The sequence below is a fragment of the Mastigoproctus giganteus genome, chromosome 7 (assembly GCF_048544385.1).
Source record: "Mastigoproctus giganteus isolate SK-2022 chromosome 7, ASM4854438v1, whole genome shotgun sequence".
Lineage (NCBI taxonomy): Eukaryota > Metazoa > Arthropoda > Arachnida > Uropygi > Thelyphonidae > Mastigoproctus > Mastigoproctus giganteus.
Window position 1 is genome coordinate 188,279,737 of NC_143581.1, and position 18,181 is coordinate 188,297,917.

Here is an 18,181-nt window from a genome sequence, read left to right on the forward strand (position 1 = left end):
ACTTCTATGTAGCAGGAATAACACTGCTATCAGCCTGATTATCTGATATTCGTGATAGTTGTTTGCTTCGAGAGATAGAGCATTTCAGTTAAATTCAAAACAAAAGTCAGATAGTCTATAATCATGCGATCATTATAGAAACAGATATCAGCCCTTCAGCAAATTTCAGTGCTAATTCCAAAACAAAAACGTTATCAGACAGAAATTTATTAGTCAGCTGTAGCGATTTTGGTTTTCTCCATTTCATTGAGAATTCACAGTAAACATTACAAGGTGAAATAACTTAAATATTTATCTAGAATCTATAGTGATACAAATAAATCTTACTCGGACAAACTGGGCTACCACACAAAAATATGGGCCAGAAAGATAAATGCATAAAAATGATACTTTGACAGGAAATTTTAAAATAAATAAATAATAATATCGTGATTAGCAACCGAATATATAATTACTGTAATCAGCGGGATTTTGTTTAAGAAATTCCACGAGACGATCCCCTCCTGTGAAAAGTACAGTTTCATCCCGAAAACATCTTTTAAACATACTTAATGAGACCTGTATATAAAAATTACAAAAATTCAACGTCAATACCTTCTTCGCTTATTTTTTTTATTTTTCATTAATTAAAAAATTAATAAACGAACCTAATGCGTAATGATTTAAATGGTGCAGCAGTCCTCACCATCCCTCTCAGCAGAAAAGAATGCGTAAGATGACTGTATCATATGAGAAGACGAGCGAGAACAAGTTCCTCTCTACAATTCCTGCTCAAGCTAGACTGCCATGTTTGGATTACAGCCTTCATTTGGTACAATGTGTTCTGGTCTGTCCATGATTTTTGCCATAGGATGTGTAACACATCTCTTATCGCCTGGGATTGCGTTGATTTGGCCGCAGCGCCTGCTAGACTATTACCCATGATCCCAATATGGCTCGGGATCTAGCAGAAGTGGATATCAAATGTAGATTCAAAAAGAGAGTATAAATTCTGCCGAACCCTGGACAGGACTCAATGGGGATTATATCTCGTCATTGATAAGACTGCGCTTAAAAGAATCCGTGTAAACCATACATCTTTGATAATTGTTAGTTTTAATGTGACCCAAGGCTAGCTCTATAACATACAACTAGGTGGTGAATATGCTGCACTCCGTAGGAATCGTCTCAGAAACCATGCCAATCTGGGAAGACAACAGCGGATCCAACAGATGACTTTGATTCCGATCTATCAGTGAATACGGACAGAAAATCAGAGTAAGTAGATTGATGGGCAGCATGGCGTGGTAGTTGTAGGGAAGGTGACGTGCTGGCCTTTCCCTCGATGTTAAGGAAGAAGTTGCATGGTAGAAAGTGGGTATATCAGGGTGGATGGTGTTGCCTTGGTGAGTGGGAAACATTGAGATCCCTGGGCTAGGGATAATGCCACTTTCATTTGCTCTTAAATAAAATTGTTTGAAGAATTGTTTTACACAGAGTAAATTGAAATGACTTCTTTTGATATTTTGACTGCACCAGAACAAAATTTCTGGCACAGCCTGCAGCAGGGTCCTTCTTAAGTCGTCGTACAACCTGCATTCGAAAAGAAGATGTTTTTTGGTCTGCCGCAGAAACTCTGCTGGCACACGTTAGGACCTCTGGTACGTCTAGACGCATCTCTGAACGGTCCAGGTTACGTGTTAATCTTCGCAGACCACCTGCATCCCTTCACGGTCATCGTGCACCCACAAGGCAATGGACTCTTCCAGCAGCAAAATGCGCCTCCCCACAGAGTCGTGGTGACTAGAACGTGGTTCGAAGAGCATTCCGCAGATTTTATCACCATGGAATGGCCTCTCCGTTCACGGGTCATCAAGGATTTAGATTACATGTAAGTAATATGGTTGAAAAACCCCTAAAGAACTAAACTGCTTTTCAAATATTTAACTGGTACTTAAATCAAATTTATTAATTTTAAATATTAAAATAAAATATTCTTCACTGTTTCGGAGAAAACAAATACATTATTATTATGATACATTCATATTTGAATAGCTTCCTTCGACAATTTAAGAAACGCGCTTTCCATTTGTGTATAAGACATTTGATATCGTTTTCTCAGTTGAAAGCATTGCGAAATCAGGCTGCCACTTCAAACATTCTCTGGAAACGGTGGGATGTGTTTAACTGGCTCTTCGCTTGCTGTTTTCTAGCGAGCAGATAAGTGATTAAAATGAAGCCCGAACACTTCGAAGAGGGCACAGGTTATATTCCATACATTCGGACCCTAGGATGGTTACTAGGAATATGTCTCGCATTGACAATTGTTTTGAAAATTCGCACACTTCGTAGGAACTTCAAACTTTTATCGAAAATACCAGGACCTAAGCCTACATTCTTTCTGGGAAACTTGGGACGAACTCTTCAATTGACCTTTGATAAGAGGGAATATCCCCCTCATGTATGTAAGTAGTATTTCTACCTTAATCGAACGATGTTTTGAGGAATATTAATATACGACTTTATTACTTCTGATTTCTTAACCCTAAAAAGCAAAATCTAAAATTACTGAACTAAATTGATCCACAGAAAGAAAATTTTTTGTTTATGCATTAATGTGAACCTTTTTATCCACTCTATCAACAACCTTATCTCGCTAAATGTACATGCACCCTTTGAAAGGAATGTTTATTGTGAGAAAACCACGAATGGACGATAAGAAACTACTTCAAATTGCTGAAGGTTAGAGGTCTCAAGGAATACATAAACTACAAAGTTTAATTCAGTAAGGTAAAGTTACCAAAGAGCAGATTATAAATGAAGAATTAAGAAAATGAAAAATATAGAGAAGCTTCAACCAATAATACGGTTCAAACTCACGAACGATGAGGGATCATTCTATTTTATAAAATGGTTGGGAGCTCTTTAATTAACGTGTGGAAACCATGCAATTTAATGAGTATTAACACAAGTCGACTCTTAATCATCCAGGGCAGATATTATACATATTATATAAAACGAAAGTTATATAGTATAAATACATATAAAATAACTAATCAAAATTAAATATCATAATTTCTAACTCAAGTTCTTCGACTTGAGAAATGTTGAAATTTGTTCCCAATGAACCAGCGAATTTGTACATTTTACTATACGTTGGATAACTGAGTGAATCAATCATTGAATTCATTGAATTTAGCTCAACTAAGAACTACATAATTTTCCCTTATAATTATCACATAACTTGTGTGGCTATCACCTGTTTAATTATCGCATGATATGCATATTAGCCAGCATTGCTCAATAATGATGCATTTTTTTAATTAGATCTGTTCCAAGCTGCAATGGGAAACGTGGTGGAATTTCAATCCCAAAGGATTTATCTCTTCTGGTTGACCTGGCGTCCCTCTGTGGCCATCTTCAAACCGGAAACAATGGAGGTAAGAGACGTTAGCTAACGTCCCTAAATTCACTTGAAAAGATCGATAAAACTCACCAGAACCGGATTTGTAAATCTGAATAAATAATTTATTTTTTCCTTAATCTTTGTATTCTCTGGAAATTTAGAAATCAAATTGGTAATAACTAATCGATTTATTTTTCAGGAAATCCTCAATAAAAGTTCCGTCCTTGACAAATCCAGAGATTACATGATGCTTCATCCATGGTTAGGCACCGGTCTGCTAACAAGGTAAGTGGTTCCGAGAGTTGAAACTCATCTACAATGGAAGTGCAGCGCTTCCTCCGTCCTCGACAATTGGAGCTTCTTTATAGGGAAATCTTAAATTAACCGTTGTCTTTTCCTCCACAGTACTGGAGAAAAATGGAGAACAAGAAGGAAGATGCTGACACCGGCATTTCACTTTAGAATTCTGGAACAGTTCTTGCCAATCATGAATGAACAATCATTTAATATGGTTCAGAAACTGGAAGAAGCATCCGATTCAGAATGGGTGGATATCGTGAAATATGTAACTTTATGCACTCTGGATATCATATGTGGTGAGCAGACTTACAATTGCTTTTCTTTGAAAGTTGGACAGTAAATACTTTTGCTTGTAATTAAATTACAACGTGTTGTATCCTGTTAAGTTTTTATACGCCAAACACTTCAATAGGCTTGACTTCTCTATCTCAATATTTGAAATTTCATATTTCTATTTGCAGAGTCTGCCATGGGCGTGCGTGTTGGTGCGCAGGACAACACCCAGTCAGAGTATGTGAAAGCTGTGTCAGTGTGAGTCTGTTTACATGTTATTTATATTTATGAATGAAAATGGGATAATATAACAATAAGCTTTATTAAAAAGTAGACTTAATGGACAATAAAAATTAGATAAACTTTATAATCGTGTTTTATAATCATTATCTGATATACAGGTACTCAGAATTAAAGTTTATTTACTGTATAACTAGTTACTAATGGAGATAACAGATATATGACTAATCCAGTAGTTTCAAACCCTTTCTGATGTGGGTTTTTTCAGTATACTCTTGGAGAGGGCCAATATCCAAAAATTATCTTTATTGAATAAAAATGTATGGAATTTTCCCGTTAGAGAAAATGGGAAGCCATCGAATTGAACCAAAAATCAATCGAATACCTTAAAAGCTGCATAGCAGATGTTAAATTTAAATGCCTTCTTTATGATACAAAAGGTTGGAAATGAACCTTACTTTGAGCAACAAGAATTCACCCCAAAAAGAATGTTTGATAATGAATACAATGACGAAGTTCCAGTCATTCAACTTCTTCATAACGATTAATTCCAGTTTCTATACAATCTCGTTGATCCACAGAAATGAGGATCGACGAGATCAACGAAAATCTTTCGATTCATATGCTCAAATAATTCAATGGCATCTTTGAAAAATCTCTTAGTGGCGCTGAAATTTCTCGTAACGTTACTAGTATCAGTGGCCATCATAGAAAGCTGGTTTGTTTTCAATACAGTTAATTACAACTTACCTCGGTTACACGATGACACAAGTTCGGTTGGATGGAAAGGCAACCATATCAACTGAAACATGCCACCCAAGAATTTAGAGCTGGACAAAATTATCCAAAGATCTGCAGTTGTTAAAGCAAGAAAAAAGTTAACCTTTACCAGTGAAATGTTAACTAGTATATTATAATTAATTCTACTTGTTTATGGTGAATAATTAGGGGAAAATTACAAAATAAAATATAAATTGTACAAAAGTTTTAGAAAAAAATAACAGCAGATGGTGATACTGTTGAAGTGGGCATGTTGATTGATTGTTGATATTGCAATATGGTTGATTGATTGCTGCTGTAGGGTTTTAGGCACATCAGTAACTTAGACAAATTCCACCGTATATAATATATCTGTAAATTGTTTGTTTTCTCATCTAAATGCTATTTTCTGGACGAAAAACCTGCGTTTCCGGAAGAATAAATTATGCTGCCCTTGCCTGAGACCGAATCGAAATACAGTTCTGTGTGAATCAGCCACGTTGTGAAAAAGGCCCATGAAAATTCGTCGCGTCAGTGACGGAATTCGAATTCAGGTCTTATTCCGATGAGGGGAGGATGGTGATTATACCAACTGTGCTACCCACGAGGGCAGGACGGCTCAGATGAAACCTTCTGGTAAAAACTTGGGCGTCTACTGAGCCTGACCACCGAGTCCTGCAGGAGTGATAAAAGTAAGTGGAAAGGGTCCCATCTTCATAATGCTTTCGAAGTAGTTTATGTAGAGCAATTCCAAAGAGATCAATGCGGCCTCTGATTGGAAAAGTTAGAGGAGTTTAATGTTGGTGGTGCTTTTCCAGTCTGAGAAGATTAGCTTTCAGCTAGGATCTCATAATGCAAACAATTCACAAAGGGAGAAAGAAATTATCGGATGAATAGCGTTGGAATGGCCACATATGGACCAATGACATACTAATTTAGACAATATATGATACACAGGAGTACATCATCTTCCCCGGAGTTAGCGTCGTGTTGAAAAGAGCCATCATCTGAATTTTGTTAACAGATATTGTCGATGATATTGTTTATGGTGTCGGTAAACGCGTGTATTCACGGCCATTTTCATATTGTTCTAGTTGAAAAAATCCTGAATAACTCACAGGGAGCTCTGCTTCCTCTGCCAAAGGTCGGCCAATTACAGTCTCGATTAAAGATGAATTTAGAAATTCCTCCAATCGTTTAAGCTAATGAAATCTAGACTTCTTGAAATGTGCAAGAAGATAAGACTACCATACTTTTACGGAAACCAGATAGTAGCTAGTAACTCATATAATGAGTTGCTCTGGGTGACATTAACAAATCGGCCTCAGATTCTGATTTTGTCGCAAAGAACTGGGCATTGTAGTCAAACTCGTAGATATAATTTTTCAGGGAATTCTGGCCTTGAATTCCTGTGGGCTAGCGAGCCTCTCCTATATCTAGAGTTCTGTAAACATACCCTTTGGTAGCTGACGAATGCGCCGATTGAAAGCAACATGTGTACTGTCGCAGTTCTATCGTAAACAACAACCTCATATTTCTCACAATTCTATCATCGACAACCTCAGAATCTCAAACAGATTCCATGTCTTGTGGAGGTGTTGCTTCAGATTAAAACTCCAGCAGATTCAGTGTCCACCACTCTAGACCATGGGAGATGGTGATCTTTTTGGAAGAGGCATAAGACGTCAGTGTTTAGCTAGTTGGGGATTAGACGTAGGGATGACTAATCCGTAATATCTTGGCACGGGATCACAAAGTCTGTCTCAATACAGAAGTTTCCAACTGTTTATGGTGCTATGAGAACAAGTTTGTATCAGTTCCCTACGGAGTTTCATTTCTCCTAGAATTTTTTTCCAGAAAGAAGAAACGTTTCTCTTAAAAAAAATTGAATTTATATTCTTTCAGGGTAGGGGAAGACTTCGTATACAGAATAATACGGCCATGGTACTGGATTAATTCTATTTACTTTCTCACTCCTCGAGGAAGGCATTATAAAAACTGTCTAAGAATTCTGCATGACACCACTAAACGGGTAAGCAACGTGCAAAATATATCGCATAGTTAATAACAGCAAATGAAAGTTCCTTGTAATAACCTTTCACTAAAGAATTAACTTCGTTAAATCTTCAATAAATGCTCTAATTTCATTTGGTAACTATCTCTTAGAATACCTTTCGAAAGCTTCATTTTATTTGCATCACTACCCCTACTTCGGGGGACACTATCTGTGTTTTTGCATTTCAGATAATCAAAGAAAAGAAAGAAACTCTTCTAAAAGAAAAGGTGCACGAAGTCAAAGATGACATCACAGGAAAGGAAGAGCTGACAACATTAAAAAAAAGAAAAACATTTCTTGACCTTCTGCTCGATCTGCATATTAACGACAAGTCTCTCACCGAAGAGGACATCAGAGAGGAAGTTGACACTTTCATGTTTGAGGTAAGTGGCATCAAATGTTAGAGCTAATCCTTGTTCTGTTCTCATGGATATCTTCTGATCAATATAGGTCCACCTGATTAGAAAAGGACATTGACAAGACCAACGACTTTTCTGGAATATCATAAAGAATCCTCTTCTTATGATTATTTTCTTTTCAACAGTAGCTGAACATATCCAGGATGCCTGTCCCGGAATGCATAAACAGAAATGTTTGTTTATTTACAGGGACACGACACTACATCAATGGGAATCAGCTGGGCTCTCTACTGCATCGGACTTTACCCTGAAGTGCAGGACAAGATAGAAGAGGAGCTGTACAGCATTTTTGGGGATGATACAGACCGATCGGTGACCACTGATGACCTCAAGGAAATGAAATATTTAGAATGCGTACTAAAGGTGAGGTTCGCCTGTGGATATTAATATTATTATTCTACCGCTATTCTGTACTCTCTCATAAACACAATTTTTTATTCATTATAGGAATCTCAAAGAGTGTATCCTTCTGTTCCATTCATTGGCAGAGATTTAAATAAAGACGTAACAATCAGTAAGTTATCCTACTCATTAAATGGATGATTACTCCCCATGAATATATCCTGATGCTGTCTTTGTGTATTGTGCCATCAAGATGTGTCATTTTCTAATTAAGATCGTCCTTTCCTAGATGAATACACCATTCCCAAAGGGACCAACTGCTTCGTCTTCATTTATGGACTACACCGTAACCCGGAAGTATTTCCCAACCCTGAAGTGTTCGATCCGAGTCGATTTTTTCCCGAAAATAGCACAGGTCGGCATCCATTCTCTTTCGTACCTTTCTCTGCAGGACCAAGAAATTGCATTGGTAGGATACTATTGGCATTCAAATAAAATTAATGTGTTTTTATTTACTGCGATATAATACCTACAAAAATTTCCTTTAACTTGGTCCTACGCAGGACAAAAACCTGAATTTCCTTTAACATAAAATTCTCCCATCTATGTACGTCGATTGACAAAATTAATCCATTTTCTTTTGAAACAGGTCAAAGGTATGCGATGATGGAAGAAAAAACTGTGATCGCAAACATCTTAAGGAATTTTAGACTACGTTCGCTTGATCCAAGAGACAAAGTTCATGTGGTAGCAGAGCTTATTCTCCGTCCGGCTCAACCAATCCGAATTCAATTGAAGAAAAGGAAATTAAGCTGAATATTTCTACGAAGATTAATTACTATATTTAATTACCACTCTTAGACCACGTAAAATTAAAAATATATATTATTAAGCTTATTGCCTAATAAACTATATTATTAATTTCACGTGGTATAAGAGTGGTAATTAATCTTCTTGGAAAACAACCACGTAACGTCCTTCTCTAACTATATTGACTATTTTTAGTTGCAGTGTTATGAATGAGAAAACATTGTAAATGAATAAGAAGAATAAATGCAAATGGTCCATTGCATATCCTCCTGTCCTGACAGTCAAATGTAACTATAAAATACAACGTGTTAAGGATATTATATATTAAGATTTTCACACAACTATATTTTAAATATATTTTTACATATTAAGAATTTTATAAACAAAGGAAGTTCTTAAAATGAGATGCTGGTAGAGAAATGCACACTGTAAATTTTGGTACACTCAAGTCCATAATGTTGGTTGATCCCTTTTCAAAACAAAAGGTTTTATTCGACTACTGAACGTGATTTTATTCCTGGTGGATTCAATTCAAATAGATTCATGGAAACTGGTCAGAAAATGAAGGTGGATGAGAGTGGACAGCAACATTGGCTTACGACTTGAATAAAATCCAATCTGGGCAGAAGAACACGTCCGAAATTCTTCAGCTCCATGATTTACATGTGGCACCACCATCTTGAATCTGTCTAAAAGGCCACTTAAAACTCTTCTTCTGAGCGATTTATGAGGTCCCACTCAGCTATCACACCCCTGGAGGTGTGATAGCCAACTGCGAAATCAAAAGCGAGAGAATGAGAGTTAAATGGGAGTGAATGAAGGTATGAATGAAATGGAAAGTATGCAAACACACAGTTAAATGTACTAACACATTTGAACCTAGCTTCTCACAACACCAACATACCTACTGCAACCTCCCTGGCTTGCAAGATATGCAGCCAGGATTGCACCCTAACTGAATAGTAATTATAAGTATTGCAGTGCTGAGAGAAAGAAACTGAATAAATGAATCGAATGCTTCAAAGAATGAAAAGAAGTATGGGTGTGACCAAGTTATTTTAATACTAATCCCTATTTTAGCTGGTTTATAAATTTAAACTATTTATACCTAAGTTAACTTTAATGTAGTATTTTACACTAACCTCGCCACACACCGACATCCTTCCCTCCCTCCCCCGGTGTGAGAAAGAGAATGGATTTTGGAAAAAAATAACATAACCTACACACACACAAATAGATAATATAAAATGTAAGGAAAAAAACTATAATATCAGAATGGCAGCTGAGAGTGAATGATCATGAGTGGGGAAGCTGTCTTTCTCCCCTGGATTGACTACTAGTCAGATGGCCCATTTATGGCCCCTTATCCCTCCAAGCAGACACCATGCCTTGGCTACATAGCCGGCGTGGTGTGGGATGCAGACATTGGTCAGCATGGCTTGCTCCCTGACCAGTGTAGGACAGAGCACCAAAACAGGCGTTCCCTTTCCCTATGAACTTTCACTCCTACCAGCTGTGTTGGTTATTCTCTCACTCTTATTCTCTCACAAGCGTGTTGGCTGTATGATTAGGATGGTCCGGTATTCTTGTAGGTAAATGAACAATCTGTGCAAGGTCATTAGTAATTGCAAAAGCCTCAGCATCTCGACCAGCTGGGTCAGTGTGACTAGATAATGGAAGCCAGCTGGAGTTGTGAACATTAAAATCACCAAGGAAAATTACCTCACTGTTAGGAAAGTTGGACTGGAGAAAGTCAAGTTGCAAAGAGAGGAAGTCAAAGAGCTGCAAGTGATTAGTGGAGTTGAGAGAACGGTAGAGACAACAGCTGAACTTGACACAATGAGGTAGAGATTTTAAGCCAGAGAAGATCGAAGAGAGGGGATTCCAAATTGCCAAGTCTCTGACAGGGAATATCAGAACGGACATATGCACAAGTACCACCTTTGAGGCGAAAAGAATCATACAGCAAATAATTTGGGCGTCAGAGATGAGCAGTAGTTGAATCAACCGATAACTGAGATTCTGACAGAAAACGTACATGGGGTTTGGTAGAATGCAAGTGGAAATGGACATCGTTCAGATTACAACTGAGAACACGTATATTTGTGAAATGAATTAGGATGTGCTTGGGAGGTTTAGATCTTTTCGCAGATAAGCTTGCTCTATTATTTGACAGTTCATGGTGTATTCGATAGTAAGAAAAGGTGGGTGGGACATGCTGTATGAAGTAATGAAATTTTTGGATATGGCGTACACATGGTAAGAATATACCCAGATCCTTGACATAACGTGGCCTCGAGAATGCCCCCCCCCCCCCGCATACATACTACTCGGACTCTCTCCAGTCACTATCTGGCAGAGCAGAGGTAGCAAGATTATACACTAGCTGATCCAGAAGCCTCCTAGAGAGTTACCAATAGGTTCGGTCCGGGGTACTAACTAGCGGCCGACCTGCGAACACCGTTTCAGAGCTGTACTCTCGAAATGTAAGGAAGATTGGATCTCGCCATGATGTTCATCATAACGTCAAAAGTCATCGGTCATACTGCGTGATGGAAGAGATAGGGAAGGGTTGACCGGAACTTAGCTCTAGAGACTAAACATGTGTTCCACCACTTCAAGACTCCAATAAGCAAAGTGGTGGTATTGCACCGGTTGATGAGAGTCAGCCGGTTTTACTGCTGATGGCAATTCTGGAGTGCTAAATGTTAAAATGATGGATCTAGTAGGAATGAGATTTACATCTTTTTTCATCATTATTCGTTTGGCATTGATTACATTTTGATTGCTAAGTTCCTGAACTAATTCTTCTTCAGATTATGTAAGTAGGTCCTACTTTGTGATGACACCTTTCGACGAATTTAAGGTATTGTGGGGGGAGTGATAGATACCGGCATTCTACCACATTTCGTTGTTTATAGCAGCCATTCAGACTGTTTTGAGGTAGTTGCTTCAATCAAGATATCTTCGGATTGCCGTTGTTTCACCATTTTTGGTAATCCGACGATTGATTCCAAATATCTTTGAATTAGAAACACAGGCTTGGTGGAAAGGAAGTGTATTACCAGAAAGTTTGGCGCTGTGCTTCCCTTCGAAGGCTTTTAGGCTGGTTAGAGTCACTGGATATGGCTGGTCTTGAGCTTGAAGGCTCTAGAGGTGGAAAGTCATTTAAATCCATGGTTACTTCTTTTACCCCTGAGGAATAACTTTTTCCCTAGATTACCGTCCTCGCCCCGAGGAGACTCCTGTCTCCTCGTGGCGAGGAGTCTCCAGGAGTCTCCTCGGTGCCAACTAGTGACTAAACGACTGGAGAAATTAGTTAGTAAGTGAAAAAAATTAATAAACATGCAAATAAAAGAAAGGTGATTTTCCTTTCTGGGTTTTTACTCAAAATCTGTTATGTACAGAACCACTTACAATGAGCTGAAGATCAGAAAGACACTAGAAATAAAACAACGCAATCACTCATAAAGATGACTATATATCGATCAAGAAAAATCGCTTGGTACTCGGGGTCATGTGATTGTGTCTTACTTTCACAAGCACTTTCAATAAGACATACCTCTGCGACTTAGAAGATGACCACTAGAATTAAATATCGTATGATCTTTGGGTGGACAACATTAATATAGCCGGAATAATTCGTGCTAATTTCGAAGCGTGAACTGTGTCAGATTACTTAAAGAAATGAGCCAATCCGGGTTCGAATGATGTGTGGAATTTTTAAGGTCTTTTCTTTACAACTTGACGAAGTTGTAGCCGGTATCAGGAGAGGGTGGCAGGAAGAAAAACCAAGCAACCATCTAACCTTTCTCTTCAGAAACTCAGGTTCTCTGTCTAGGCTAGCAAACGAGCAAATAGACCACAGAACGCACTCAATTTACAGCCATAATATATACTACGCAATATGGTCTAAGTCTCCGATGTGCCTGAAGCCCTACAACAACAAATGAGCCATCCACATCGCTCTATAAAACTGCATCTAAAAGTCCATAAATAAGACACAAGTTTTCTACCATATGATCACGCTCCGTTGAATATCCTTCTTATGGAATGAGATCCTTTGATGTTAAATCCCACCCAACTTCAACGCAATTATTTATTTATTTTATCATACATTTCTAATTATAACATTCCTAATATTCTTTCTATACCGTGCGCCACCTTAGCAACAATGAAGATAATTTATTTATTTATTTTAGAATTGAGTAGCTATTCGTACTTATAAGTAGTGAAAATAAAAACTGAAAATTATTGATGCATGGCCGCGTTATAATCTTCTAAATGACAGAGTTTAAAATCCTTCTGCAGGATCCCTTGAAATACGAAATAAAAAAGGGGAAGAAGGCGGCCAGTATCAGTATAATTTCACTTACAATTGCATATAAATGTTATTGACCGGAAAATTCAGAAACAGTGGTGAAAAATCACTCCACTGCAAACAATGGCGTTGTAGAATTAAAGCGCTTAGAATCGAAACTAGATGATGGAATCAGAGATAAAGCCTGTGACGTCATCAGGCATTACAAAACAAACGTTTCCGCACGTGCTAATGGCATCGGAAACTACATAACATCGAAGTTTTAAAAAATATGGTGGTTTTTTATGAATTAAAATACGTATTTTACTTCGAACAACGAAATTTAGATTGAGTAAATTTGATATGAAAAAGCTGACACTCCACCTGCGATTTCCTAATGAGAATTACAGTAACCCCTTTCCTGGAACAAATCATGCAGCGTTCAGAGCAAACGACCAATCATTACATCCTTCAAGGCTCACAACGGGAAATTAGTCTCACTTATCAGTGAGGTTAGCAGAGAACATCGTGTAACATGGCGTGTGTGCTTTCAAGTGCTGTTCATTTGATGAATAGTCTCGCTTTAGGACAATTCTGCCATTACGTTTACTTTTCTCTCGCGGTTCTTGTTACAACGTTCATTTCTCTAAAATGTTACCACACTTATCAGGTCATCAGTCGTGTATCGAACATACCAGGGCCGGTTCCCAACTTCTTCCTTGGGAACTTGGGCAAAATGTTGAGAATCTGCTTTACGAAACAGCATTTAAATCCACATGTATGTAAGTACGTTTTAATTATAAATTCCAAGACTGCTGATCGCTAATTGCAATATTTTTCTTTTCTTCCTAATGAATTGTTTAATTCAAATGTTACTATAAAGTTTGTAATACGAATATATCAGCAAAACCCTTTCGTGGCAGTTCATCGTTATCTAAAATGTGATATTTAATTGGTGAAGCCAGGATGTCGAATTTGAACTATCATAGACGAGCATGCGCGTACTTTTCAGATCCAATGTCAAAATCAGTGTAGTGGAAGATCAGTTCCAATGGAGAAAGCTAAACTGAATAAAGGCGAACAGCTTTTTAAATTTGAATTAATGTACTTTAAATATGAATAACTCAAGAATAGGATTCATTCAAGGTTTTCTTTCGAGCCCTTAAATCATTAAATGACTTCGTTGTCTAACGATATAACTCTGCGTGATTTTCTGCTCAGTTGAAAACCAGTTGACCTTCACGATAACTTTGGTTGTAGTAAAAACTTCAGTTGATGTAACGTAGATAAAATAATAATAGGCTGATATATTTGCAACCAAAGCTGACGAAATACCTTAATTATGTTACCGTTCTTCAGTACTCACAAATAATTTTAAAATGCAGTAGAACGAAATGTTTATATGAACTGTGTACTCTGAACTATGCCCCTACTAGCACGATTTTAAACATCTTACTGCTGACTGATATCTCTGTGAAGTGAAATTCGCTTTTATATATCTTTATATCCCTTCCAAATCTTATCTACAGACACAGGCTGAAAGAGACTGGTTGTTGTTGTTTTTTTACATTAAGAAACAAGTACACTGTGCAGCTAAAATAACATACAAGAGAGAATCTAAATCTCGTTCACGATCCAAATTCCAGAAACTGAAATTTAAATCATTAAATTCGGATATACGATAGGAAGAAAAATTAGCTTTGATTTTGCATCAAAGCAAATAAAACTACGAAATGGGATGAAAAGCCGGGACTTTAGCAGTGGCAAATGATGCAAGAAAGCTAGCTTATACAATATTAGCTAATAAAAAATGCACCTCCCAATTCATCTATTTATTCCCTCCAATAATTTGTGTAGTTCTTGAATTTATTTAAACTATTAACTTCCACAACAGATGTAAGTTTTTTTTTTTTTTTTTTGCACCAATAAACCACCTGCTGACTAAAGAATTTCCGCTCGTATATTCTGCAACCGTCCTTCCGCAATTTCAATCTGTGCTCCCTCACGTGTGTGGTCTGAGGAAGAGGAAGTATCCCATCAGCACTGAGTGAGCGTTTAAGGTTTACATTGCGCATCAGCGGCTGAGGCCATAATGCGCCACGTCCAAGAGGTTTAAAATATAAAAAATACAATATTATAATTAACTAATGTATTACTCTAAAAGAGTATACGATATAAAACAGTTATAAATAATAAAACATTATAGATAAATTAATAAGTTTTAAAAACTTAAATATATGTGAACGATAGTGTTATTACGAAAGGAAGGTTTTCATTAGCCTTCAAGTTTCTTGTAAGCAAAAGCAAATTGGCTCATGCTTTTGCATAATGGCCTTGATGTCAACATTGTTTCGCCAGAATCCACGACAGTTCTATTGTAGGAATTTGGCCATTATTTTGGCTTGGTGGGTACATCAGTGCTCAGGGCTTGCTTTTGTGAGTTTCTTGGATTTATCTCTTTCAGGGAAAGTATGGACGTTGTCCTGTGTTCATTTCCTCCTCAGCAAAGAGCTCCAAGACTGAATCATATTTTGCCTTGTCTTCGACATCCATATTTTCTTGGGTACTAGGGCGTATTTCAACTTTCTTGGTCTTAGGTCTGGCAATCCATCAGCATTGAGCTTGTTCAATCCATTCAAAGCTTTAAACACCTCAATCAGATCACCTCACAGGTGCCTAGTCTGAAGACGCTGCAATTTGCAGAACTTGAAGCTTTCTTGGTAAGAGTATCCCTTTGATAGGGGGAAACTGGCAGGCCAATCGAAACGAACAATGCCCTCACTTTCCAAAAGCATATCAACAGCTGCAGTGCGATTGGGTTTGGCGTTATCATCCATAAACACGAATTCGCGGCCAATGGCACCTCGGAACAGACGCACATGGGGAAGGATTACCTCAGTGCAGTAACGTGCCCCGGTTACAGTACTACTTTCCAGTATCTGGAGTTCTGTACGCCCATCCAAAATAACGCCTCCCCAGACGAGAACACCTCGACCGCCATATCGATCCCTTTCAGTGAGGTATGCGGGGTGATACCCTTGTGCCAACCTCTCTCCAGATCAGCTGACGTCCAGAATCACTGCTGAGACTGAATCTACTCTCATCAGTAAAGAGTACCTTAACCCATTGCGCTTCTGTCCAGTCCTTGTGTTCGATGCACCACTGTAAACGGTGTCTCCAATGAGCAGGTATTAAAGAGACACAGCGTACTCGCCGTCGGGCAAACAGTCGACCTTTGTGGAGTCTCCTGGCCACAGTAAACCGCGATATCGTGCGTCCTGTGCACCTGGTTTGCAAAGGATCCCGTTGTATGGTGTCGGTCCCTCTTGGCCTGTAGGAGTATATAGCGGTCATCATTGGGTGTTGTTTTTCGTGGACGACCACCACTGGTCCTTCGAACAGCTGTGCCTTTCGTTCTGAAGCACGTAAGACGATACTATGGACGATACCGAACTCTGCGGACACACTCCTCGCACTTCGACCTTCCTCGAGCTTCCCAATTACTGTATTCGACCCTTGGTAAAGTCATCTAGATGTTGTCTACTGGCCATTTCGTTGTCTGTAGCACTGTATGAAACCAATCGAACATCTGTAACAATCGAGCTCACCATTCGGTAATTTGCATATAACTGCTGAACTGCTGCTTTTATCTGTTTATGTGAGTCCTCTCATCACGATTCATATTTTTGCATGTGCTCCAGCTTTCTACTAAATGGCCACAGTTATGCAAATCGCCACAGGCTGTTTCGTTTGATTCTGTGGTTGTAACCTTTAAAAATAGTGTTGGTCCTTAAGTTTTGCACGCCAGTGTACAATGTCGTAAATACCTCCTTATCCCTGCTTACAAAATTCTTTTATATATCATTGACAAAAACACAATTAGCTGCTCTGGCAGGATATCTGCATTGCTCACAGAACTTCATATCTGACTGAACAATTACTCCCAGGTCTCTTTCATTTTACTCCACCTTGAGTGTAGCATCACACAGTTGGTTCCAACGCCGATTCCTGGGGCTAATAACATTAGTCCACGAAGAGCAGTATCCATTGATTACCATTCTCTCTTCTCCTACTCAACCATCCCTTTATTCATAGCACAGCTTGCATTCGCACATCTTCAGTCTGCAGGGACATTCCCTGAATCCAAGGATGCTTTCATAATTATGGCTAATTGTTTTCTTCTTTCCTTTGCTGCCTGCCTTAATAAAACTAGATAGATTCCATCCAACCCCAGATGCCTTTCTTATGTTTAATTCCATTTTTCTCTCGGTTATTACAAAATCATTTTGTAATAACTGACAGGAAAGTGGAAGAGAAATTGTTGGAGTTTTCCTTCCCCATCGAATTCCTATGTGTAAACGTAAATTCAAAATACTCATTCGGTTTGTCAGCAACTTGTGCAGGATATTCAACAGTAAATCATCGACATGGACTGTTACAGTAAAGCAAATCAATTTTAACTTCAATTTTAACCACGAAGGTGTAGTTCATACTGAAAAGATCGCAAAACACGGAGTATTTTTCCTGTGGAGCCTTCCTTAACAGAAATAATCAGTCAACGCCTTTAATTTTCATTCTACCAGTTTTCTTTTCTTTCTCTCTCCTAAAAATTGAAACCTCGTTATAGAGATTGTTGCGAAGGTGTCTAGGAGTCTTAGAAAAAACCTGTAGCCCTGCTCACGTCCTACATTTATTTTCAGGAATGTAATAATTGTATCAGCATAAATAAGCGAGTTATGTAATGTAAGAATGGATACATTTTATTTATTGAAAAAATATATATATTAAATCGCAATGATTAGTAAAATAAGAGAAAATATTTGATTCGCATTTTGCGCTTCTTCTACGCCTGTCGTTTGTACCCCACATCTGAGGCATCCCTTATCACAGTCCGGCAATAGTCACCTAGCATTTCAAAGTTCCATCTGCCTTGGTATCGCTTCTTGGTCGCCGAGATGTCCTGATGGAATCTCTCGCCATGTTCATCACTTAATGCATCACAGTTGTCCGGGATAAAAATCCAAGTGTGAGTGAGGAACAATCGGTTCCCCACAAGCTGTTTATAATTATCTGCTTTGTTGCTTCCCAGAAAGTTTTCTGCTACAAGTTTGAAACCATCACACGCCACTTTCTCATCAACGTGGGGGATTTGGTCAAAGTTCTTCTTTGAGAAGATCCCTTATCTCCGAGCTAATACAAACGCCTCACTAAATCTTGAAATTGCTCCTTGAGGTATTTGAAAACATGGCCTTAACAAATTGTTTCATAAGTTCCAATTTTAGGATTTTACTTTGCTC

At 38.1% G+C, this 18,181-nt stretch overlaps 1 protein-coding gene across 1 annotated transcript in view; it reads left to right on the forward strand.

Annotated features, from left to right (window-relative positions):
* The window catches only part of LOC150083475 (uncharacterized), a 66,142-nt gene that overhangs the window by 26,849 nt on the left and 21,112 nt on the right, over nt 1-18,181 (forward strand). Inside the window, exons 3-14 of the mRNA XM_090378507.1 lie at nt 3,307-3,419; nt 3,585-3,670; nt 3,791-3,981; nt 4,147-4,216; nt 6,863-6,989; nt 7,202-7,396; nt 7,622-7,795; nt 7,880-7,946; nt 8,064-8,243; nt 8,424-8,585; nt 11,401-11,450; nt 13,405-13,666. Of these exons, the coding sequence (XP_090234633.1) occupies nt 3,324-3,419; nt 3,585-3,670; nt 3,791-3,981; nt 4,147-4,216; nt 6,863-6,989; nt 7,202-7,396; nt 7,622-7,795; nt 7,880-7,946; nt 8,064-8,243; nt 8,424-8,585; nt 11,401-11,450; nt 13,405-13,666 (1,660 nt within the window). The 5' untranslated portion in view covers nt 3,307-3,323. The remainder of the gene's footprint in view (nt 1-3,306; nt 3,420-3,584; nt 3,671-3,790; nt 3,982-4,146; nt 4,217-6,862; nt 6,990-7,201; nt 7,397-7,621; nt 7,796-7,879; nt 7,947-8,063; nt 8,244-8,423; nt 8,586-11,400; nt 11,451-13,404; nt 13,667-18,181) is intronic.